Here is a 25391-nt window from a genome sequence, read left to right as displayed (position 1 = left end):
ATGAGTGTAGAGGTTCAAATGAGGGACCCATGATTTTGGTAACAACGATATTATGGTTCCAGGAAGGTGCTGGGGAACCCTTGGTGGAATACCTCATTTGAGTCTTTCCATGAAGGCTTCGATGACTGGAATTGTGAACCGAGAAAAGTGCTGTCTATTTTGGAGGTAGGCAACGGTCGCAGCGAGATGTACACATTATTTACCTTTGGTAATGATATATCTGGTAGAGACATATTCTAGTTGCGTATTCCTTATCTTAGAATTTCCTTCAGGTGTCAGACTGTATCCAGAGATTTTCCTTTGAACAGTACCCCATGCGCCCCAATAGGTGGTGTCAGTCAACTGCACGAGTGTGGTTGACGTTGTGGTCGCTGTGTTGATGTCACAGTCGTATATAGGCACCACCCTGCGTGCTGATGTCAGTTTCTTTCACGACCTTCCACACCAGGAGCGCGGATCCATGAAGAACACTGAGAATGGTGCGCCAAAACTAGGGCCCTTAAAGGGAAATTCCTGTCCCTATAAATCAGTTTGCAGTGAGGGGAGGATGGATGGGTCATAAAGGAATCTGCAACTAGAAAATGTCTCTACCAGATATATCGTTACTGAAGGTAAGTAACTTGTACATCTGAAAGAGACTGCTATTTGCAGATTCCTTACCTTAGAATAGATACCCAAGCAGTACCATCCCCGGTGGTGGGCTGCGAACTAAGATCACACCAAAAAGTTCTGCAGGACCGAACGGCCAAAGTAGCTGTCTCTGCAGACCCGATTGTCCAGGCAGTAATGCTTGGTGAATGCATGCAAAGATGCCAACATTGCCGCCTGACACACATCCAGGTTTGGAACTCCGCATGCTAAAGCTGTGGTAGCAGCAATTGTTCTGGAAGAAATAGCGCACAACCCTTCAAGGGGTTGCTTTTTCTGCCAAAGTGTAGCACATTTTGATGCAGAGGATCACCTATCGAGAGATGATCCTGTTCTGCCCGGCCCTTCCTTTCTTCGCACCCACATAAGCCACAAAGAGTTAATCATCCACCCGGGAAATATTTGGTACGATTTAGGTAGAACCCCAAAGCTCTTTTGGGATACAGGCAGGGGAGTCTCTCCTCCTCATGAGAGGGATGTGGGGGGTACGTAAAAAGTAGGCAAGGTGATTGATTGGCCTACATGAAAAGGTGGCACCACTTTGGGAAGGAAGGATGCTCTGGTACGAAACACCACTTTGTCAGGATGTACTGCTAGGAATGGTGGCTTCGAAGAGAGAGCCTGGAGCTCACTCACTCTGCAAGCAGAGTTGATGGCAATCAAGAAGGCAGTTTTAAGGGTCAAGAGCTGTAGTGGAGCGGCTCAAAAGGAGCACACATGAGGTATCTGAGGACCAAGTTAAAATCCCACTGGGGCATTACGAACAGCATAGGAGGAAACATATGTGTGAGTCCCTTTAGAAACCCCCCAACAATGGGTGATTTGAATAGAGAAGGTTGGTCTGGTAGCCTTAAAAAGACAGAGAGTGAAAACAAATAACCCTTGAGGGTGCCCAGAGCGGAGCCCTGCTGGGCAAAAGAGAGAATAAAGAGATAACTTCTGAAAGAGGTGCAGAGAGGGGAATCAACAGACTTGTTGATACACCACGCCATAAATTTCTTCCAACGACAGGCGTATACTGCTTTGGTGGAAGGACACCTGGCTGCCAAGATAACATCACAGACTTTGGATGGAAGGACGAAATGCTGTCAACTGCTGCCGCTCAATCTCCACGCAAGGATGTGGAGACTGGACAGGTTCGGGTGAATGACCGTCCCCTGCTGTTGTGACAGAAGATCCTCCCGAAGGGGCAGTTTGATAGGAGGATCAATGGCCATGCTCAATAGCTTGGGATACCAGACTCTTCATGCCCTGTCTGGAGCCGCCAGGATTACTTGGGCCCGGTCGTGCCTGATCTTCTTCAGAACTCTGGGCAGAAGTGGTATTGGCGGGAAGGCACACAGGAGGCCGGAGCCCCACTCATGATGAAAAGCGTCGCCAAGCGAGTGACGCCTTAGAAACTTCAATGTGCAAAACAGCAGACATTACGCATTCTCTGCGGAGGCAAACAGACCTAACCAGGGCTCTCCCCTCTAAAAGAGACCTTGCGCCACGTCCAGATGTAGTCGCCGATCGTGATCGAAGATGCATCGACGGCTGAGTTAGTCTGCTCTGACCTTCAGAGAGCCCACCAGATGTTGAACCACCAGTGAAATGCCCTGGCGTTCCAGCCATGTCCAGAGGTGAAGCGCCTCTTGACAAACGGCCCACCACCCCACTCCGCCGTGCTTGTTGCAGTACCACATGGCGGTGGTGTTGTCGGTGAACACCTGCACAACTTTCCCTTTTAGAGAGGGAAGGAATGCGTTCAATGCATGTCGGATCCCCCAAAGCTCCAAAAGGTTGATGTGGAGCCCGGAATCCACCTGAGACCAGAGGCCTCTGATCTCTGCATCCCCCATGTGGCCACCCCATCCCAGGAGTGACGCATCTGTCACCACTGTGAGATCTGGTTGGGGAAGGGAGAAGGATCTGCCATTGACCCAACATTGGTTGACAACCACCACTGCAGGTCTTTCACAGTTCCCTCCAAGATCTGGACCATGTCAGAGAGATTCCCCTGATGCTGCGTCCACTGGAACATCAGATCCCACTGCAGAGCCCACACATGTCATCTAGTATGTTGGACCAGCAGGATGCAGGAGGCCCAGCAGCCTCAGAGTCATTCTCACTGAAATCCAGGATAGAGGCTGAAACAGCAGGATCTTAGCCCGAGTATTCTGGACTCGCTTTTCAGGAAGATAAGCCCGCAACTGCACTGTGTCCAGAACAGCTCAGATGAAAGGAAGCGTCTGAGACGGAGTCAGGTGTGACTTCGGCACGTTTATAGTAAACCCGAGCGAATGCAGGAGGTTCGCTGTAGTATGGAGGTGGGAGATGATTTTCTGGGGTGTGTCTGCCTTCAACAGTCAGTCATCGAGGTAGGGGAAGACTGAAACCCCTAACCTGTGCAGATGAGCTGCAACCACTACCATCACCTTTGTGACCATCGGAGGGGCGCTGGTAAGGTCATGGGGAGCAAGGTGAACTGAAAGTGCTTGTGATCTACCACAAATTGCAAGGAACGTCTGTGGGCCGGCAGGACGGTAATGTGAAATTAGGCTTCCTGCAAGTCCAAAGCTACCATCCAGTCTCCAGGACCCAGGGCAGAAAGGACATGAGCTAGGGTTTGCATTCTGAACTTCTCCTTCTTAAGGAAGAGATTGAGGGACCAGAGGTCTAGGATAGGGCAAAGGCCCTTGTCCTTTTTGGGCACCAGAAAGTAGCAGGAATAACAATCACAACCTACTTCTGGCACAGGGACCCTCTCTTTGTCTCCCTTGGCCAAGAGAGTGCCAAATAATCCCCTGAGAGATGATCGTATGATGGTGGCATGGCTGGAGGAGAAGTCTCGAAGGGGAGGGAGTAGCCCTTCGAACAATTTCTAGCACCCACCTGTCCGTGGTAATGGATTCCCAGTGGGGACGGTGATTGCAGATCCTGCAGCTAACTGGTCCCGGATGTTCCGGCGGACTAGGAAGGCTTACAGCCAGAGGAGGGGGTTGGGTGGATTGGGAAGACCACTGGCTCCCTGATCCACAAGCTCATGGGATCCCATGTCCACGGCCATGCAGAGGCTGTACCGCATACACGGGTCGGTGGTTAGGTGAAAAAGAACGCGGTTGGGTGCCCCTTCTGTCGCCATGAAAAGAGCAAAAAGCAGACTGTAGGGGGCGAGGAGCAGCTTCAAGGCCAATGGCCCAAGCCATAGCCTGGGAATCCTTAAAGCGCTCAAGCACTGAGTCTGCTTTTTCTGATGGGTGCCATCAAAGGGCATGTCCATCAAGGATTGCTGGTCATCCCCTGAAAAGACAGACGTCCTCAAACAGGCATGGTGCCTCAAGGCCACCCTCGATGCAACTGATCTGCCCAGTGAGTCAGTCGTATCCAGTCCATAATGAATTATGAACTTTGCTGCATCTCTCCCCTCCGTAGCAGCTTGAGACAGAACGGTTCGGGCCTCCTCCAGAACTTGAGGCAGCACTTGTGTGACCGTATCCGGGGCAGTATGTGAGTATCAGCCCAAAAGGCATGCGGTGTTCATGGACCACAGCGGAGGACTGGCGGAAGAAAACATTTTCTTCCCCAAGCCATCCAGTCTTTTTGATTCCCTGCCCGGGGGATCGGAAGGGAATGCGCCAGAGGATGACGAAGCCTGGATGACAAGGCTCTCGGGCATAGGGTGTTGGTCGGCACAAGCTGATGGCGGCGGGCAACCATCCTATTCACAGGAGCCTCTGTGCTGTGTTTGGACCAGGTAACCAGAAGGACGTCTGTAAGGGCTTCATTGAAGGGAAGGAGAGGCTCTGAATTGGAAGCCCCAGGCTGAGGCACCTCGGTCAGGAGGTTAGTCCTGACCTCCACTGAAGGAAACTCAAGGTCCAAAATCTCAGCAGCCCTTCTCACCACCATAGAGTATGACACTCCCTCCTCCTTAACCACAGTAGGGGGAGAAAGCATGTCAGCGTCAGGGGAGGTGTCTAACCCGCTGGCATTGCCCAAATCCTGAATCTAGTCCATGTCAGGGTCAAGCTGGTATTCTAAAGGGTCCAGTGACTCCTCTACACTATCCCCATATCCATACCCATAGCAATAGAAGTCAGGATCTGCCCTGGGCCCAAGAGAGCCCATGGAAAATGGAATCAGTGTTGAGTGATACAGTTTCGGCTCAGGGTCGTTGGGGATGAGTATAGGATCGACATCGCTTGTGAGCCCATGTGACATCGGGAGCGTCAACGTCTGTCCTGATGCCAAGGAAGGTTGAGATGGCACAACCGGAGCCTGGACAGATCCAGAAACAGATTTGCAGGTGCCCTCTGGAGTCGGGGCAGAAGCTGATGACTTGGAACCTCACCAACTCACCTGGGCCCGAAGGCAATGAGGGTTGGTGGGTCTGCCCAAAGATGAGGCGCATGGCCTCATAAAGTTCTTTAAGTTGGGCAGGGGTGGCCCTGGCTCCCAGAACGTAGGGGAGGCGCGGAGCCAACCCAGATGGAGGCTCCGAAGACAATCGCCTAGAGCGTCGATGATCCTCCCCCATTGCATCGTCTGAGGGATGGGGCAAAGGCTAAGAATTTTTGGCCTTTTTCGGCTTTTTCTTCTTGTGACCTGACCGTCCAGATGAATTGGACGAGGAGGAGTGGTGATGACTCCACAACTGGTCTCCTGACCTTCCTCTCGAATGAGACCGGGAGCAAAGCGGAGTTGAGTGTCGGGACACCATGAGCTTCAGAGACCGCTCCCTCAAAGCCTTCGGGTTCAGGGCCCAACACTCGGAGCACGACTTTGAATCGTGATCGTGCTCGAAACACCAGAGGCAGACGAGGTGAGGATCTGTCACCAATGTCATCTGGTGAAAGAGTCGCAGGGCTTGAATCTGGTCTTTTGGGACATCCCACGACGCATCCAAAACTCGTAAAAAAAAAATTGACTGCAGTGTCGCTGTTAGTTAAAAAATGACTAGGGGTAGCTCTTCTCCAGATCTGCGCGTAGGCTGGTGCAGAAAGAAAAGTACTGACATCAGCGCATTGGGGTGATGCCTATATACGACCAGGACGTTATCACAGCGACCACGATGATAACAACACCCCCGGAGTTGATCGACGCCACCTAACGGCATGCAGGGTTACTACTTGAAGAAAAATATCTAGATCCAGTCTGACGCCTGGGCGAATTTCTAAGGTAAGGAATCTGCAACTAGAAGTGTCTATCAGATCTAACCAAATGAAAGTGTACGCTAAGTTTACCTTTGTAAGTGAAGTAGGTAGTAGGCAATCTCAATTTGTTTAGAGTGACAGTGGCTAAGCAAACATTTTCATTTTGCTGCATAAGAGGCTCTAGTGTTGGTCTACCTGCTTCTTTAAGAATGTACATTCATTCTGGCGGTAAGTTAAGGAAGTCAAACTCTATGACCTCAGGAGCCAAATTGCTACGTTGGGAGTTTTAGGGTCAGGGTACCTGATCTGTCCTTAGTTCTGAGTGAGAATGTCCGGTCTGTTAGGGAGCTTCTTTTGTGGAACTACAGACAGGTATAGAAGTGTGTGAATCAAGGCCAACGTGCCCAAGTGTGAGCTACTAGTATCATTGCAGGAGAAGTTTGCCTGAGCTTCCGAACCAGAAATGGAAGAAGTGGGACAGTTGGAAAAGCATAGGCAAATATCCCCAACCAATTCATCAATAGCGCGCTGCCCTTGGATATTGGGTGTGGGAACCTGGAGGGGAAATTTGTGAATTTTGCTTTTTTCTGCTGTGGCAAAAAGATCTATCTGAGGGAACCTCCGCCTTTGGAAGTATGGTAGAAGGACTTGTGTGTGGAGTTTCCATTTGTGGACTTGTTGCTGCATCCTGCTGAGCAGGTCTGCAAAGTTTCCCAGAAGGTATTCCACAAACAGGTGAATGTTGTGATGTAAAGACCAACTCCAGATGGTCTGAGTCTGAGACAGGTGTGCTAGTTGAGAAGACTGTGTACCCCCTATTTTTGTAGGTAATGCATGGCTGTCCTATTGTAGGCCAAAATAGGAAAACCTTTTGAGATAGGTGAGGTAGGAATGCTTTCAATGCTAGGTGAACAGCTTGAAGCTCTAGGTAGTAGATGTGGCGTGTTAGAAATTGGGTCTCTAGTTGGCAGAAGTATGCACCCTGTCCAAGTAGGGACCACAATCCCGGTAAGGGCAAGTCAATAATACAAGCTAAATTAACCTGTGCTCACCCTCTGGCAGCAAGCAGGCTTAACTTAGAAGACAATTTGTAAGGTATTTGTGCAACACACACATAATATCACAGTAAAGCACCACAAAAGAGTCTCCCATACAGGTTTAGAAAAATAGATATTTATCTGCTGTAAAGAAGACCAATATGAAAAAAATCTAATAAATAGCAGGAACAGTATGCAATTAAGGAGAAATACAATCACTGCAGTGCTGTCAAGATTAGGCGTAATTTGGACGGGGCTCGTGGAAGAGCCTTTACGGTATTTATGAAAGAGTATGTGTGTTCCTTAATGACAGAGCAGTGCAGACTAGTTGGGGCTGTGCGAAGCCAGCCCGAGAATGGGATTCAAATTGCCAAAGGTGTTGCTCCTTTCACTGCAGAGATTGGAGCAGAAGTGCTAGACCACTTGGGCTGTCATGAAGGTGGTTGCGTTGCTGTTCCCGTAAGTAGTACGGTGCCCCTATTACAAGTAGCACCTTCCTCATACTTGGGTTGAAGCCTTGAAGCGCCCGTGCACTTCTTGGCAGAGGCTTGTGGTGACGAGTCTCCCTCGCTGGGTCCGCATCTCCAGATCGTAGCCTGCTGCTGTATGGCTCTTGGTGCTTTGGGTGGAACTGGCAGTTGGAGTCCTTGCCGCCGATGCGTTTGTCCCAAAAATTTGCAATGCGTGTCTAGGTTGCGTTAGTGCACGGCTCGCAACGGGGTAAGCGGGCCGGTGACACAGCACTAGCGGGTCAGTTCGGGCAGTGCAATGAACAGTGCAGACTGATGAGACAGCGTGCCCTGCCCTGGGATCACAGGAGGAGCATCAAATTCACCCTTTCGGTAATGGGAGGCCCAGATGGTCTTTCTACTGAGTGGCGGGGTCTTTGATGTCCCAGAGACACTCAAGGAAACCAGAGGTAAATCATCAAGTCCTTGGAGACACTATGGAAAGGATGATCAGTCCTTGGAGTGCAAGGTAGAGACCATCAGGCAGCAGGGCAATATGACAAGGCAGAACAGTGGTTTCTGAGAACAGTCAGGACTGGCAGAGTGTTGATTCTGGCACACAGCAGTCTTTACTCCAGCAGGGTTTCTTCGAGTCCAGAAGTGTACTGATTTTTGTGGTTCAGAGACCCAGTACTTATACTAAAAAAGTGCCATTGATGGTTATTTCAAAAATACTAGTGATACATTCAACTTTACCAGTAAAGAGGGTTTGTCATGACCATTCCAAAGGTACTAAGTATGATGCAGCTACTCCTCTCAGATCATGAATTACAGCTTAAAAGTACTAAAAGGAATTCCCAATGCTGGCCTATGAGGGGGTAGGCCTCACAGTAATGAAAAATGACTTCAGGAGTTTTTCATTAGCATGCCATGAGAAACTTAAAAACTACATGCCCTGCCTTTTACCTACATGACACCCTCCCCTTTGAGCTACCTCAGGCCTACCTTGGGATGACTAATATGTAAGAAAGGGGCGAGTTTAAGGCTTGGTAAAAGGCTTTAAATGCCAAGTCAGTGTGGCAGTGAGATTGCACGCACAGGCTGTGCAGTGGCAGGCCAGAGGTATGGTTACAGGGCTATTTAAGTGGGTGGCACAATCAGTCCTGCAGGCCCACTGTTAGCCTTTAATTTACAGTTAATGGATATAGGGTATTCCACTTTACAAGGTAATTACATGTAAATTAAATATGCCAATTGTGGATACACCAATGTTACCATGTTTTAGTGGAGAAGCACATACACTTTAGTACTGGTTAGCAGCACTAAAGTGCTCATAGTCCTCAGGCTAACAAAAAGATAGAGCAACGAAACAGGAGGTAATGGCAAAACGTCTGGTGTAAGACCACTCTAAGGATGCCAGGTCTAACATGGAGAGATTGATGCTTGGCATCCCAGAGACCCTGTACTGTGACGTCTGTCATAACAGTGATGTTTTGGAAGAGGGTCCAGAGAAGGTCACCCCTTCAACAGGTTGTTGGTGTTTCACCATTGCAGAGAGCAGTGAGTGTAGCGGTCTATCAACACTAGATCCTCCAACTGACCCTGTGACTGAGACCCTTAATGAAGTAGACATTCCTGTAACATACGCTTATGTGAGCATACATGGGGAACTGTGGCAATGCAAGAAGTCATCATTCGTAGCAGACACATAACCATGCTGACAGTGAGTTGCTGGTTTTTGTCTGAAACTGGGGTAGTGTTGCTTGAAAGTTTTGAATTTAGGGTAGACTAATCCTAACTGTGTGTTTAGCATTTCTCCAAAATATGGTTGAACTTGTAGTGGTTGCTGGTGAGATTTGGTAATGCTGATAGTAAACCCTAACTCATGGAGAAGATCAATTGTCATCTGAGTGTGTTGTTGGCACTGATGATGGGTGTTGGCTTTGAAGTGAATAAGTGAACATTTTGTCTGCACAAATGAGCTGCAACCGCTGCTAAGCATTTGGTGAACACTTGAGGTGCAGTGGTTACCCCAAATGGAAGAACCTTGGACTGGAAATGCGTGCCTGCTATGACAAATATGAAGCATTTGCGATGAGCTGGGTGTATTGGTATGTAGAAGTAGGTGTTGTTTAGGTCTAGTGTTGCCATAAAATTGCCTTATTGTAGAAGTGCAATGACGTCCTGTATGATGACCACGTGGAAACGCTCTGGTGGTTTGTATTTGTTTAGAGGCCTGAGATCTAAAATTGGCCTTAAACACCATCCTTCTAGGGGATTAGGAAGTACAGAGAGAATACTCCGGAGCACTGATGTTGAAGTGGAAGGGGGTTCTATGGTCCCTTTGAGGGGAAGGGCTTGGACTTTCTGCCTGAGTAGTGTTTGATGTTCCTGCATTAACCTGTGAGTGCAAAGTGGAATGTTGGTTAGTGTGGTAATGAGCTCCAGGCAATAGCCATGTTGGATAATGGCTAATACCCACTTATATGTGGTGATGGACTGTCATGCTGGGTGGAAATGCTGTAGTCTGCTCCCAACAGATGTATGTAGTTTGGGGCTAGGATAGGGTAGTGACTGCTAGCCGGACGGCATTGCTCTGCGAGGGAAGGTGCCCTTACCTCTACCTTTATTATTGTTGCCACTAAACAAGCCACAGTAGTAGCTCTTAGTGTAGAAGGTTCATGATTGTTTTTGCTGTGATGTGGAGATCTCTGCAGAGATGGACTTGTAGGCCCCCAGTAGGTTGGGCGGCGAAAAGTTCATCTAGGAGTTTGTGTGACATATCCCTTTTTGACTTCAATCCATTTGTGTGTAATGCTAGTAAAAACCGCTAAGAGAGGATTTCTTTGGTTCAGACCAACTGACAACACGGGTAGGGCAGGCAGAGGATCTTTGCCTATCACTGCAGTTCCTGCAAAAACTGGTTAGGAGTCAAATGCACAAGCTGCTCACATAATCCACTGTGGACCTTACAATAGCCATAGTCAAGACTCTATGGGGAACGTAAGAAAAGATTGGACTTTACAGCAGATCTCTTAGTGTAATACAGATCGTGACTATAACTGAATAGCTCAAAAAAGCAGAGAATGATTTTCTAACCCTCCTGCCCCACATTTTTGTCAGCGTCTCTCTCCATTACTTTCCAATTAGGTTTCAGTTATAAAACTCATGTGCAAACAAACATGAATAGATGGCACAGACATTCCTACTGTGTCTGTATACAAAAACAAGAGGGCCAAAGCCATGGACAGAGAGAATTAGGGCTGTCACATATGGAATAAGTGCCATGCAGTGCTGTCATAGCAAGTGATTGAGTTATAAGAAAATGGCTGCTAAATTGGTATCTTATTTCATAATATTATCACTTTGGGAAGTGCTACAAGTGTGTCCTCATCATAATTTCAGAACAAGTGGCCCACTGAATGAATGATTGAGCCATAAGGCCAAATAAATAGAAGAAAAGCACTATCAAGCATCTTAATCATTCAATCACAGTTGAAGTCACCACGCCAATGTACTGTCAGCACACACACAACTGTGAAGTTAGGATTGACCAGTTATCGTTTTACTTACTGTCAGGATGCTTCCATTCTTACTACTTAGCAGGGCAAGGCATCTGCCCGTAACCTCCAAGGCACATCCCTAAAAAAAAAACGTATATATTAGAAGCAGCTCAAACTCACTTAAAGTAATGTTCTGAAACTAGATTTCCTATTTAAGTCTGTCACACTTATTGCAGTGGTTTAATATGAGCTTAGCATGAAAAGCAACACAATCCCTGAGTTGAAGAACAACATGCTCACCTTCTGTAGCTTTTTTTCCAAAGATGTTACTTATGCAGATGCCTTATATAGAGGTACCCACTGGCATTATAGTGGATCCAGAAAAGGTTTCAGCAGTTCACCCATACTTAAATAGACAATGCTAACCATTGATCTGTTAGGCAGTTGTTTGAGGATTTGACATTAAAAACGGTTTCACAGGACTCATAACAAATAGGTGGAGCCAAATTTGAGATCAAGAACAATATTGCTTTACATGAGGAGACGCAAGACTGTAATGAGGAACAAGCGGGAAGATGCATCTGAAAAATGATAATGAATGGGTTTTAATTTGATCTCTAATTTGATATTTAACTGGGTGATTTATCATCCAAAAGCCTCCAACAAGAATGCTAACAAGAAGATACGGACTCAAGGAACACAACAGCACAGATTTCAGAAAACAAAAAACTGTAACACAGAGCGCATAAAACCAAGCATCCTTTCTCACAACACATTCTAACCAGTAATGCATGGTGAAGGAATAAAGAAAAAAACAATTTGCTGCCTGGCACTTGTTCAACACAGGCACACTTCTGAAAACTCAAGGGATCCATGTGTCGGGATCCTAAGAAGTGCATTACCCATGCTCAGATCATCTGCTTCATCACTACTCTACCTGTCTTGCAACAGAGAAGAATATAGTGGCTCCTCCTAGGACTTACTTTTTGCAAGTAGATACGGGTTTTGGACACCAACACTCATTTTGAGGAACTAAAACATTTTTTTCAGCATCAGACTTTGAGCGAGAGGGAGAAAAGCAGAAAAAGACGAAAGACAAACAACAAAGACACAAAAACGGCGATGAAGGAAAACAGCAGGGATGAAATGAACCTGCAGGATTGAGATATAAAGACAGGAAGTGTCAGTGGTGGAACAAGATGGCAAGGGAGGAATCAAAAGTACTAGGCACTAGGCTACCTTATATTCAGGAATCTCAGGTTTCGGTAGAACTAGTGTCCTAACAACCCAAGCCTGCCCGTCTTGCCATGTCTCCAGAGCACACCTGTATAGATAGAGAACCAACGCAGAAATAGCCCCAATATTGGACTAGAGGACGATTTACTCTTCTATATTTGCAGAAACTGTTTGCTTGTCAGCCTTGCCACATGTTTCGCAGTCTTGGAGAGTAAAAATGCAAGCCTGTCAGTGAGCATGTGAGAAATGCTTTAGGGGGCATTGACAGATGGGAAGTTTGAACAGGCACTGCTATTTGCAATTGTGTACCACCATTCTTCGATTAATTTTGAAAATTAGGTTTTGACACATTTATTGTCTTTCAATCATTGCTGCCATATTTAGACTTTCCTGCTAAAAAGTAATCAATTATTACAAGTGAAAAACAACAGAAATCAGTAATGCAGGCTTATCCTCCTCTTCCCTGCCTAGAAAATTGGCCATTTGTATATTGTCCTCAGTATGTTGAATGGCAAGATATACAAGATATTTAGGCAAATATTCTGAGCAGAGTGGGGTATTTACTGTACAACGGACAGTAAACTTTGAAAATCAAGGTGGGATAATTGCCAGCTACAGTGAATAAGAATTATATTCAGTTCCTCAGAATGAGGCACAATATTCGATTTAGGTTTTAGTAGAGTGACTTCCATCACTCGTACATCCTTTTAGACATTCTGACGGAATGATATAGAGAAACATGGGAGCGCAGGAGAACCAATTTACCAGGTCTCCTAGCACATCAAAATCATATGATAGACAATAAACTCAAGAGACTTAGCCTTTGACAGTTGTCATCTTAAACCAGTAACATTTCACTAGGCCATTTAGCAAAATTAATGAATTATTATTAACAGCTATTTGAATCTGATAAATGTATAAACACTATTTTGAGATTTTCATGACAAAAGATGTTCAGGGTATATGAAAAATTGGGTATGTTGGACTAACCAGTTTTAATGGCAAGATTTAGTGGTAATTCGTTAGAAACCTGTCCCAGTGATTAGGCTTTCAAAAGGTTTTGGTGCCTTTGTGGCTAACTAATACCCATACTCCTCAAGGCAAACTGGCTCACATGTACTGGCGGCCAGTCCCAATCGTTATTCGCCCTAATATTTATCACAGTGGAATCTACTGTCAAACATTTTAGCTATAACTCAAAATTAAAGCTAGATACAGGTCAGAATTTCACCTGGATCCGTCATATGAAACGAAGGTTGATAACTTTAGTTTACATTCATAGTTCTGAAAGTGATTTATTAAGTTAGGAGAGGATGATAATAATAAAGCACTATCTCTTTAAGTTAAAACATTTTTCTTTGAAAAAACTTTTGATCATACCCAAATGTTTTCAGTCTTCCTTCTGGAGGGCTTCAAGGGAAGGACAAGACACTTTGCCACTGATCCTGTAATAACTAAAAGTCCACATTTCTGATGATATTAGAAATGTTACTCCTGGCTTCTCCCACAACACCTAAACTTCCAGGAAATGTTTCTAGTGACAATGTCTCTTCACAGTCAGTGCTCTCAGGGTAGTCATCATCCAACAAGGTACCCGGTTCTCCCACAGAGAATGAACCCTTATTCAGCCTTTTGTGACTCTCAGGCAGTATGGGGGGTGGGGGCAGCCACCTGATCCTTGGAGAACACTTTCACTTCCTGGGTACGCATGGATAGCAGGTAATTCCTCAGGCAGCTTATTTTTCTTCCTCCCAAAGTCTAAGAGAGTTCTGAAGAGCCAGTGCTGGGTTGACATATATTGCACTAGATAGTGAATATTGACATCCCTTGGCTAAGCTAGGTATACATCCCACCCATCACCAGCCATCCCACTTTTGCAATACTTCCAGCCTTGCTTGCCTGAAAAGTATTCCAGAAGTATTTAACCAAAATGAAAAAGTCAAAGTCACGTCTCCAGAGCTCCAGGTTCCCTTTGAAATCCAGCCCCATGGAAACGAGTAACCACACCCTCTTCCTAATCTGGGAACAGGTATCTTTTCAAATAGGAGCTGAGACAAATCTTGGAAAGTGCTCCCTTGGGGAAATGCTTCTGTCACCTAAGCGTTCCCTTGACATCATGTCATAAGAAAGGCCACATCTAGAGCCCTTGGTTTAGCCACCTGTTCCTGTCCACTCACAAGTGAACATATCCATATAAGAGATCAACCATTAACATTCCCCAGACTTCTGCTGTTGGAAGGAGTTCTACTGTTTCACTAGAAAGAAGATGTTTCATGAATCTTCAAGGCTTAATCACTGTCAGAAAGATAGTCCATCTGAGCCGAATGAGTTACTATACGAGGTTCCACACAGCTTTGCCGGCCAGCAAGACTTATTCGGTATTTATCCTAATTTGTCGGCGGCAATCGGAGCTTGTCCAGTGGGTGCCCGCATGCCTATCACATAGTTGCATTGCAGAAACCCTGAATTTCTGCTGGTAGAATACGTGTGAAGCTGTAATACAGAGTGAAGCTGGTGGGTCCTGCATTTGGGGCTATACCACTCCTGATGTTGGAATGTTGTGGCGTGGTTGAGGGAGAGGTGATCGCCTGAAGAGTGCTGCACTCTGGCGAAGTGAGAAGCAGTTGAGCAGTGCCAATCACAAATGAGCCGTGTACGTGGTATTAAGCTGGCGGGTCCCATGGCTGTAAGGGGACTGGCGGAGGAGTGGCTGAAGTCAGCTGGCCTTCAGCAGGGAGCAGCGAAGGTCTGTTTACAACAGCCCGGGAATGAGGTGGCAACTGAGCAGGGGCCTACCCTGCGTGATTTCCCGAAGTGACATCCACGCCGAGACACAACTGCCTGAAGAGTCAGGAGAATGATTTTCAGCCGGCGGAAGGCTTGCTGTATGATGACTGGCGGAGGATGGGCCGAACCTGGCTGGAAGCCACAAGAGGATATTTGCGGCTGCCCAGGACCAGGGAGGCAGGGAGGCGAGAGCTTCCTTGAGCAAATTCACAGCGGGGACCCTGCGCTGGGATCGCCTGGCTACATGTGAGATGTCTTGAGAGAGAAAGCAGCGCCTCAGTTCTGGGCTTGGTTATGGGCCATCCGCCGGGCCCTGGGCGGCCCGGGTGGTGTGATCGAGACCTACTGGACTGCCCGGTCAGGTGGGTGGTGACAGTGGGATTAGACCTAGAGTGCTGAAAAAAGGCAAACGTCTTCCCAGATTAGACCCCATTGCATTCCCCAACATAGCTAAGACTGTACTGGACAGAGCCCTGAGGTCTGCACAGATTTATCGGCAAGGGCACACTCTATAAGCAGAGGAGAACCTGTTGGCATGGAATCTTGTCAGTGCTCTAACCTCTGCACCTGCTGAGTAATTGGGGAAGCTTCCCCTGCCCCCTGTGCCTGTTGCCTGGGAGCTGAGAGGTGGGGAGCGCTCTGTGGCCCGGCTGTTACTGCAACACGGAAAGCTGGAGCAATTTGGTCTCCTCGTTCCCCCCATGACTGCCTCCCAGGGTGTGGCGGGCCGGGACCTTGAACTGTTGCTGCTCCCAAACCTTGCGATTTTGTTATGACGTAGTAACCTCCCGGGGAGATTGTAAGTCTTCATGTTGGGTGAACTACATCACTGATTGTTTGCTCTGTTGGGGCAAGTGAGGTCTGCTTGTGTCCCCCTCTGCTCTGTTCCGGGGTTGAGGCAGAACCCAAGAGGTGGTGGTGAACGAGCATAGAGTCCCCCGCTACGGCCTCATTCAGATCCTGAATCGCACTGAGCTATACTTGGTTTAGAATGGGGAAACCTGACGCCAAGCAGTCTATTTTCTCATTTGAAACCGCAGACAGACGCAAGCTGTGGATTCACCTCACGACGACCAGTGGCTGGGTCAGGAATGGAGAGGGCTCCTCCCAGGAGCCACACATCACTACTATGTTACTGGATCTCAAGCACAGTCTGACTGCAATTGATACCAAAATAGATATGCTGACTGACAAGTTTGATCCCCTAAAAAAGAAAGTAGATAAACATGACCCACAAAGATCACTCTGAGCGTTGTCTATCAGATGTGGAAGATGGACAAACTATGGTCAGAGAGAAACTGCTTCAGATGAAAAAAGTCCTTGAGGTCATCCGCAACAAGAATGAAGTCTTGGAGGCAAGCTCAAGAAGGAATAATTTGTGCATCCTTCGTGAATGTGATCAACGGTAATGGATTGCATGGAGGAGTATGTAAAGACAATGCTTCGCACGCTGTTTGGGGATGCCCTTTCTGCCATGCTTATGATTGCAAGGGCACACAGATCACTTGGTCAGCGAATTCTATGTCAGGACCGGCGGCTCAGATTATGCTTCTCTTTCCATGCTTTATTTTTACAGCAGCCAATGAAAATCATGGAAAGTAAAAAACTACATGACCCAACATAGGTCATATCATGTGATAAACCATAGAGGAGGAAGCCTATAAAGTGTTGCATCACACCTAGCCACTCCTCTTTCTTTGCTGCTTCGCAGCCAGATAAGTGTAATTTCCTTTCCTATTGTTATTTATAACGTGTTGGGAGCGGGCTTTTCCCCTCCTTATAAGCGTCCATTGAAGCGCTTTTTATACGTGGAGTGGGAGCAAGGAAGCGAGGACTCGCGCTCTTCGCGCAGTCCTTTTATGCCAGGGAGATACTTTCCATTCCATTCTATTTTATTATTTTATGACCCGCGCTCTACGTGAGCGCGTTTTATGAGGTCCACGTCGTTATTCATTCCCTGTTTCTCTTCGTCCTCACCACCTGTACATTTCTGACGCGCGTGTGAGATTTCAGAACGTCCTGCCCTCGTGCCCAATCGCTCCTGCCGGGCAGAGTAATCTTCTTTTGTTCTCCCTCCCCGGGGCTCCTCTTTGTTAACTCTCATTCGGAGCGTTGTTTGGAAATTTTTCACGCTCATCGGAGCGTTGAAACTGAATAGTTTTCACTCCCCGGGGTGCCGGCCTTCAGCGCTCGTTCCGGAGCGCACATTAGGATTTTTTCTTTCCTTCGGTTACCCTCGCGAGGGCTTATTGAGGCTCTGCCTCGGCAATAATAAGCGCATCTGCGCTATTAGACCCCTTGACACGAGGGTATTATTATTAGAGGCTCTGCCTCGTGTGTGCAAAGCGCTACAGCGCTATTAAGTCCCTCTATTTAATATCTCCACCGGCTCAGCTCCCTCTACGCCCCAGTGCTTGGACACTGGGGTTGGAACAATTGCTATTCAGGCTGGGCCTGGTTTCAAGGGCATTTAACCCCTTCAGGGCAGCTCCCTCCACATCAGAAATTTTGACATTTTGATTTCTGCCCTGATTTATTATTTTATTTGTGATACTGCTCCTCGGGAGCTCCCTTCTGCTGTATCTCAGTATGGCTGGCTATGAGGACCAAGCCGAAGAATTATACTATATGGATGATACTGCTGGCTCGTTTGACCAGGATCTAGTGTATGCTCTAGACGCAGGTGTGCGTCACTCAGTTAATCAGGCCTTGGCTCAGGCCATCCAGCCCATCAAGCACCATCTTTTGGGCTTGGTAGATCAACAGGGTTGGGTAGCCCCCGTGAACGCCCCTACCATGGGAGATCCTTCCTTTGCGGCAAACCCGCACCTGCTAAACAGTCTTCTAATCCGCATGCTGCAGACTTCAAATCCCTTCTAAGGAATATGGCAAGAGAGCATGATTACAATGCTGGGGCTCAAAAGAAAGCTGTTAATCCTCTAGCTTCTTCTTCCTCTTCCTCTCAGCACTCCTCCGAGCAAGATGACGCGCCTCCTCGTAAACGCAAGAAGAAAGCTCACCACCAGGAAGTTCCTACCCCTAAGGTGTTGACTTTCGAGCCAGAGGACATTGTGCATCCCAGGTCTTCTCTGTGGTTACCACCCCCTGAGGTGGCGGATTATGTAGAGGCCCATATTAGACACAGGTTTGACAAAGATATTCGCTCTAGACTAAGATCTGAGTGCCCTAGACCTGATTTTCCCTCCAAGGTTACCGAGACTCCAGAGTTGGATCCTACCCTAGTAACTTTCCTCAAGAAATCCGCTAAGGATCCTCAAAAGGGTATTGATCGCGCCTGGCGTGGATGCCAGAATAAACTTTTAGACATTTCCGGACCCCTAACTAAGATCCTAGAATTGGCCTTCCAAGCCAAGGAATCAGGTGATCCTATTACCCGGATATTCTGGTAGGCTGGGCTCAGAGAGCTCTATGTTTTTTGGGCAATGCTAATTGCGCCATCTCATCTGAGCGACACAGATCGGTTTTGATGAAGCTAGATCCCAAGCTGGCGGACCTCGCTGCATCGGAATCAGGCCCGTGGCCCAGGGTTTGCTTTTTGGGTCGCACTTCATGAAGGAACTTTCTAAGTTCGTTTCCACTTACGCCAGTCTGGACAAGGCACAAGGATCCATCCGGAGAGTGCTACGTCCACTTTTTTGAGGGGCCGGACGCTACAGAGGGCGTGCCTTCGGCCGTTTCAATCAACAAGGCCCCCATCGTGGATCCTTCCAACAAGGAAGAGGAGGCTATCAGGGTTACGACTCCTCCTCGTCGACCTTCTAACCATCAAGACCTAGGTATGGTCGAGGCAGATTCCGCAGGGGGAGATCCAAAGGACAACAATCTTTCTCCCAGGAGTCGGGAGCCACAGGTGAGCTTGGTCTTGAGTTCAGAAGTAATATTGGGGGTCAGAACTCAGAAGTTTTTGGAGAATTGGCGCCTAATCTCTTCGGATGCTTGGGTCTTAGAGACCGTGCAGGGATTCAAGCTAGAATTTTACGAGTCCCCGTATCAGCTATGCCTGCCCAGACAGGTATATTTTTCCCTTCAAGAGCACAACCTCATTTCCGCAGAAATTTCAGCCCTAGTCAAGAAGGGGGCCGTTATCAAGGTTCCCCATCACCCTTCAGGTTTTGTCAGCCTAGTGTTTCTTGTAGACAAGAAGGGTGGCGGTTCACGCCTAGTTCTAAACTTAAAAGACTTCAACGGTTTTTTGCTATATCGCCATTTCAAAATGGAAGGTAATTATTTGCTGAGAGATGTTCTCCAGGAGGGAGATTGGTTAGTCCGTTTAGATCTAAAGGACGCTTACCTGACCATTCCTATTTTTCCTCCTCATCGGAGGTTCCTTCAGTTTTGTTGGGAGACCGAATTTTACGAGTACAAGGTTCTCCCCTTTGGTCTGTCCTCCGCCCCTTGGTGTTTCACGAAGGTAATGCGACCAGTAGTGGAATTCCTTCGCTCCCAAGGAGTCAGGTTAATTGTCTACCTAGACGACATCCTTATCATGGCCCAGGATCGGGACCTTCTGCTGGAGCATCTGGAATGCTCAGTGTCTCTGCTCCAGAGTCTGGGCTTTATAGTCAATGCCCAAAAATCCGTTCTGGTTCCCTCTCGTCGGATTGACTTTCTGGGGTTCCAGAAAGACTCATTACAGTCGCTTCTGATTCTTCCTCCTGGGAAGATTCAGTCAATCAAGAGAGAATTGAGGTGTCTATTATCCAAACAGACTGTTTCTTTGAGAGCGATTGCTCGCATGGTGGGCCTGCTTTCTTCTTCGATTCAGGCGATATTTCCAGGTCCTTTGCATTACCGAGCCCTTCAACGATTGAAAATTTCTCATTTTCAGAAGGGCCTTCTTTATGCGGATCAGGTTGCCCTGTCAGAGGAGTCCCGTGCAGAGATGCATTGGTGGCTCGATCATATGGAAGCCTGGAACGGCAGGGCCATATTCAGTTCTCTTCCGGATGAAGTGATAGAGTCCGACGCCAGTCGTTGGGGCTGGGGAGCCCGGTGCGGCCCGGTGTCCACGGGAGGCAGATGGTCCAACGAGGAGTTGAGTCTCCATATAAATTGCTTGGAACTCCTAGCCGGCTCTTTCGCAATCAAGAGTCTTTCTCCCATCAGAGCGAATTGTTGTATTCTCTTTCGCATGGACAATATCTCAGCAGTAAGATATGTCAACGAGTTGGGGGGAACTCGTTCCCGCATTTTGGCGGAGATAGCCAAGGAGTTTTGGCACTTTTGCCTTCAGCACAGGATTTCAGTGGTGGCGGAGTATCTCCCTGGGGCCAGCAACTTGGTGGCCGATTGGAACTCTTGTCACCTGAGAGACTTCAGCGATTGGAGGCTACAGTTTTCCGAACTCTTTCTGCGAGGTGGGGTCCCTTTTCGATCGACCTGTTTGCATCTCGCCTCAACCGGCAGATGAAACGTTTTTTCAGTTGGAGGCCGGATCTGGAGGCATCAAAGACGGATGCGTTTCTTCAGGACTGGTCTCAAGAACAGTTATGCTTTTCCTCCCTTCTTAATGATACCCAGGGTATTGGCCCAGATCAGACGTCAGCAAGCGGAGTTAGTTCTGGTGACTCCCCTTTGGAGGTCTCAAGCATGGTTCCCGGTGACAATGGAGTTGAGTTGCGATCATCCGATCCGTCTTCCCTGCCGGGAGAATCTCCTCCAGGACCCTCAGGGTTCGTTACACCCATTGATCCTGTCGGGCCAGCTATCTCTGATGGCATGGCGTCTTTCAGGGAAAGATGGAGCATCCCAGGGCTTTCGCAAGAGTCTTCCGAATTCATTGCGGGTTCCTGGTCCTCCAGTACTCACAAGAGATACGCTTCGGCGTGGAAGCGATGGAGTACTTGGTGTAGTTCTAGGAGTGCAGATCCTGCTTCAGCAGGTAGCTGCCTGGTCCTAAATTTCCTTTCCTTCTTAGCAGCGTCAGGTCTTGCATACCGCTCTATTAATAATTATAGATCCGCTATTTCAGCAGGGCATTTACCAGTGGAGGGTAAACCCATCGGTGAGTCCCCTATTGTGTGCAAGTTAATGAGGGGTATCAGATTAGCTAATCCTCCTCGCCCCCGTTATTCGTCCCTTTGGGATGTTAATATTGTCCTTCGTTTTTTAGAATCCTGGCCTTCTAATAGATATTTATCTAGGAAACAGTTGTCAGCTAAGCTCACCATGTTGTTGTGTTTAATATCATGTAAGAGGGTATCAGATGTTAGAGCTCTGGATTTGGCTGGGAGAGTATTTTCTCCTAAGGGAGTCTCTTTTTCCATTTCACGCAGGACTAAATGCAATCTGAAGTCCGTCTCCTATCCCTGTTTTGTAGATAACCCCAAACTTTGTGTGGTGCAGTGTCTTAAAGCTTACGAGGTGAGTACAGAAGAATTTCGTTCTGATATGGGGGGTCAATTACTCATTTCTTTAGTTAAGCCATTTCATGCTGTTTCCTCAGCCACTCTCGCTAGATGAATGCGTTGGTTGCTGAGTGAAGCAGGCATTGATATCTCTGAATTTGGTGCACTTTCTGCCAGAGGTGCTATGGCATCGAAGTCTTTGGCTTTGGGTTCTCGATTAGAGGGCATTTTAAAGGCAGCAGATTGGTCTTCGCCTTCGACATTTAAAACTTTTTATTATAAACCTATTGTTGATACTGCCTCGGTGGTTGTGAATCAGCTTTGAACAAGCATAATCTGAGCCTCAGGTCCTGACATAGAATAAAAAAAATTCAAGCATTCGCGCTAAGAATTTTTCAATTCTATTAAGGACACGGAGGCGAGGATTATCCCACTGCACTGTATTTATATATATATATATATATATATATATATATTTGTAGAGTTTCATGTTATTTTATTGATTTTATAAGCAAGATACTGTTTTTCAGTGCTATCCCACCCTACTGAATAGTTGATATAAGCATTTTCTTATGTTATTCAGTTTTTATGGCCAGGACCTTTTTCATTTTTCCTAGGAAATGATGAGAAGTAGTACGGACTGCCGCGATATCGTTCTTCTTCCAGTTAAGTGGGATGCCAGTTCATCTGTTTTCAGGATTTTCGTTGCAAGTTTTCATTAAGACTTTGATTTTTTCTGTTGCGAATTTTGGACAAAGAAAGAGGAGTGGCTAGGTGTGATGCAACACTTTATAGGCTTCCTCCTCTATGGTTTATCACGTGATATGACCTATGTTGGGTCATGTAGTTTTTTACTTTCCATGTTTTTCATTGGCTGCTGTAAAAATAAAGCATGGAAAGAGAAGCATAATACTCGCCTCCGTGTCCTTAATAGAATTGAAAAATTCTTAGCGCGAATGCTAGAACTTTTTTTACTCCACGGGGTGAGCCTTCCCGGCTGATAATAGCCCAGCCAATAAACAACAGAGATCAAGACACAGCCCCGTGACTGATAAGAGATCAGAGAACCCCCCACTACCAAGACAATGAAATGTCCATCTTCCCATATTTTATGGCTGCTGTACAGGCTGCTAGGAGGGATTTTCTTCCGGTTTAACACTTGTTACTGAAGTCAGATGCCAAGTACTCCCTGATTTCATCTGCCAAGCGATGGACACACCACTTCAATAAGACTAACTACTTAATGGACCCAAAGCAGCTGCCAAAACTGTTAAAACCATTCAAAGGGCTGAGACGGGTTCGCCCTCCATGGTCCGAGACCCATACTTTGGGCACCTCAGTGACAACTATTGAGACTACTTATGTTCTCTGAGTGAGAACTATGGTGGCACTGTTTGACAGCAGGTAGCGGTGCCCCTTCTGAGACTTTACCCCAGTGCATACACCTTGAACATTCAGTCAAACTGTAGTGTCAGCGCCAATGTTATCCAAGATGGCTGTGCGAAATGGCCCGCTCGAGCCAGCTTGACCTCCCAGTTTTTGTTCTTTTCTGGCCACCCAGCTGCGCCTTGGCTGGGAGAATTTCGGATCTCTGGTTCGCCCCCACAGGATTATTCCCTGGCTGTTCACACTGGTTCCCAGTCCAGGGTTCAATGAAAGATGGGATGGTAATATTTGGCCCGACTGGGGGGTCAAAGTGGGAGGTGGCTGTAATGTCATAGTTTTGTTGTTGTTAGTAGCCATTTGGCTGCAAAATGTTTGTTTGACCCCACCATTGCCACTCAGTGTAACAAAGTAGGTTCTCATAACTGGCAATTTCTAATCGCGTGGCAGACAATCTCACTCCAGCAATTTGACCCCAATGCAGTTGATCAGACTGGTGACATGAAATATACAGGGCCCCAGTGAAAGGCACAAGGCCAAACACGTTCTTACATTCCTGCAGAGACATAATACAGGAGTTGCATCTGACAGAGAGCACTCAGGCACATTTGCGAGCGGGATGGGTAGGTGAGCTCCATGTCACATATTATTACAATTATTCCAGCGGGGTGGCTATATTAATCCGTAAGGGATTACCATGGTGCACGTGCCGAGTCCTTTGTGACCAACAGGGTCAATATGTTCTGCTCTCCGATATCCTGCAAGGTCATCTACTCAGGCTGCTGACAGAATACGGCCCAAGCACAGATAATCCCAGATTCTTTGCTGAGGTTTGGAGGCTGGCGGGCACAATGAGGCCTGGGGAGCTTTTGTGGGGAGGTGACTTTAATGTAATCTTGGACCCAAAAGTTGACCAGTCTAGCGAATCCCGGTACCCGCTCCCGAGCAAAGCTGCGCAGTTGCATTTGAAAATGACAGACAATCACCTCACTATGCGGCTCTAGACATGCTGATAGTGTGGAGGGTACATGTATTGCTTTAAGTAAGAAACCCACAAGATAATTTACACCCACTGATCAGAGAGTTCACCAGATTTGGTGGCTTATCGGATATCATCAATAACTGGGCCACATCGATCCTGTTTCCATTTACGGATGAGGAATACATTTTGCAGTTCCCACTACAGTGGACGAAGGAGCCTGTGAAATTCTTGGGGACTTGGTGAAGTAGGGACCCAGACAACTTGTGGGAAGCTAAAAAGGGACACCTGATGAGATGGTTTGAGGAGCGAGTGGAGAAAGGACTGAAGCTCTCACTGTCATCAACTGGGAGGTTAGCTATCTCTAAGATGGTGGTTCTCGATAACATTTCTGTATTTGTTTATTAATCTGTCACTCCCTCTGCCACTGTATTTCCACCGAACAACTTCGGTTGCACCTAGTGACCATCCCGTGGGCAGGTGGACAACCTCAAATCTCATGCGACGTACAGACAGCCCAGTTCGAACCAAGCAGGCTGGGAGTTCCATATATGGTTTTGTATTATTTCAGCACTCAGGCACAATTTGTAGATTACTGGCTGTACCCAACGTTGTTCCAGGCACACACAGCACCTTAACATGACCACTCTGTGCCATGCCCCCTTCAGATTCCACCCTACTTGACCCCAAGCATCGAAGGGCATGGATAGACACCGAACTAAGATGGTGGGCTCGGTTAAGATGCCTTTCTGCCCCTTGAGTGCTCATTTTTGAACACGTCTCCTTTCGGGTCACTCTTGAAACTGGCACCTGCACTCTACTGCGCAATCTGCGGCTGACGTCCATGGGAGCCCTGTACTTGGGGGCACATTTATTGCTCCCCAACAGGCCCTGCGTGGTCCTGATGTGACTCCTCTGGACACGCTCACATACTACCAAGTGTGAGCTACCGTCAGGATGATACACACCTCTTTACCAGCAGCCCACCCTACATTCCAGGTGCTTGAAACAACTTTCACACCCACTTCCCCATGCAGGCTAGACACAAGACTTTATGCTGGGATGCAGGAGACTGTACCGGTGTGTGTGCCTTGCTCCCAACAGGCGTGGGTAAGAGACCTGGCAGCCCGCCTCACTGAAGACCAGTGGAGGTATTGCTGCACTCAATTCAGGGCATTCTCCCCAAATTATAGACAACATTTAGTGCACTTCAAATACCTCCTTATATTATACTGAAGGAGTTGCAAAGAATGGGCGTGATTGGGGAAGTGTGCTGACCTGTACCTTGTGCTTACTGCAACCACCTTGTGTGGGACTGTCCTGAAGTGCAGTATTTCTAGCACAATGTAATTGACACTATTGAGGGAATCACTGGGTGCACCCTCGAGCGCTCGCTGCTTGTTGCGCTGCTGGGCTATGTGAAGGAAGTCCCCCCAGATGTCCACAAATTCACAGCTATCCTGCATCTGCTAGCTAGTGAAATGCCAGGTGGCAATGCACTTGGGTCGGCGTCCGAAGCAACAGAGAGCTGGGTAGCTTCAGGATGCGGCCTTTTGTCAGGCACAACTGACTGCCTATTGAGAGCTGATGCCTGCACAATCCTGCCTCAAAGATATATGGTCACCATTGGAATTGCTTCTGGGCACGCAAGCTGAGGGAGGGAAATGAGCGGTCGCTTTGGACCTAGAAGTGACTGATCATCTGGTGAATTCTCCCTATACGAGTCTGGTGCTTTAGATAACCAAGCCTGATCGCTGTGCGATGAGACTGCTGGCATGCACTAGGCAATGTACTACAAAGCACTGGACTGGCGTAAAACTGAAAAAAGAAATGCATTTTATTGTGATCATTCGGATAAGGTGAGAA

The 25391-nt window shown here is 47.4% G+C and overlaps 1 protein-coding gene across 7 annotated transcripts in view; it reads right to left on the bottom strand.

Moving 5' to 3' along the window:
• Positions 1-25391, bottom strand: part of TTC12 (tetratricopeptide repeat domain 12) — a 282909-nt gene that overhangs the window by 49573 nt on the left and 207945 nt on the right. For all 7 annotated transcript variants that reach the window (XM_069224366.1, XM_069224370.1, XM_069224367.1 and 4 more), the window contains one exon: positions 10843-10911. In XM_069224366.1, coding sequence (XP_069080467.1) covers positions 10843-10911 — 69 coding nt within the window. The remainder of the gene's footprint in view (positions 1-10842; positions 10912-25391) is intronic.

Source organism: Pleurodeles waltl, chromosome 3_1 (assembly GCF_031143425.1).
Source record: "Pleurodeles waltl isolate 20211129_DDA chromosome 3_1, aPleWal1.hap1.20221129, whole genome shotgun sequence".
NCBI lineage: Eukaryota > Metazoa > Chordata > Amphibia > Caudata > Salamandridae > Pleurodeles > Pleurodeles waltl.
This window is presented reverse-complemented; position numbering and strand designations above follow the sequence as displayed.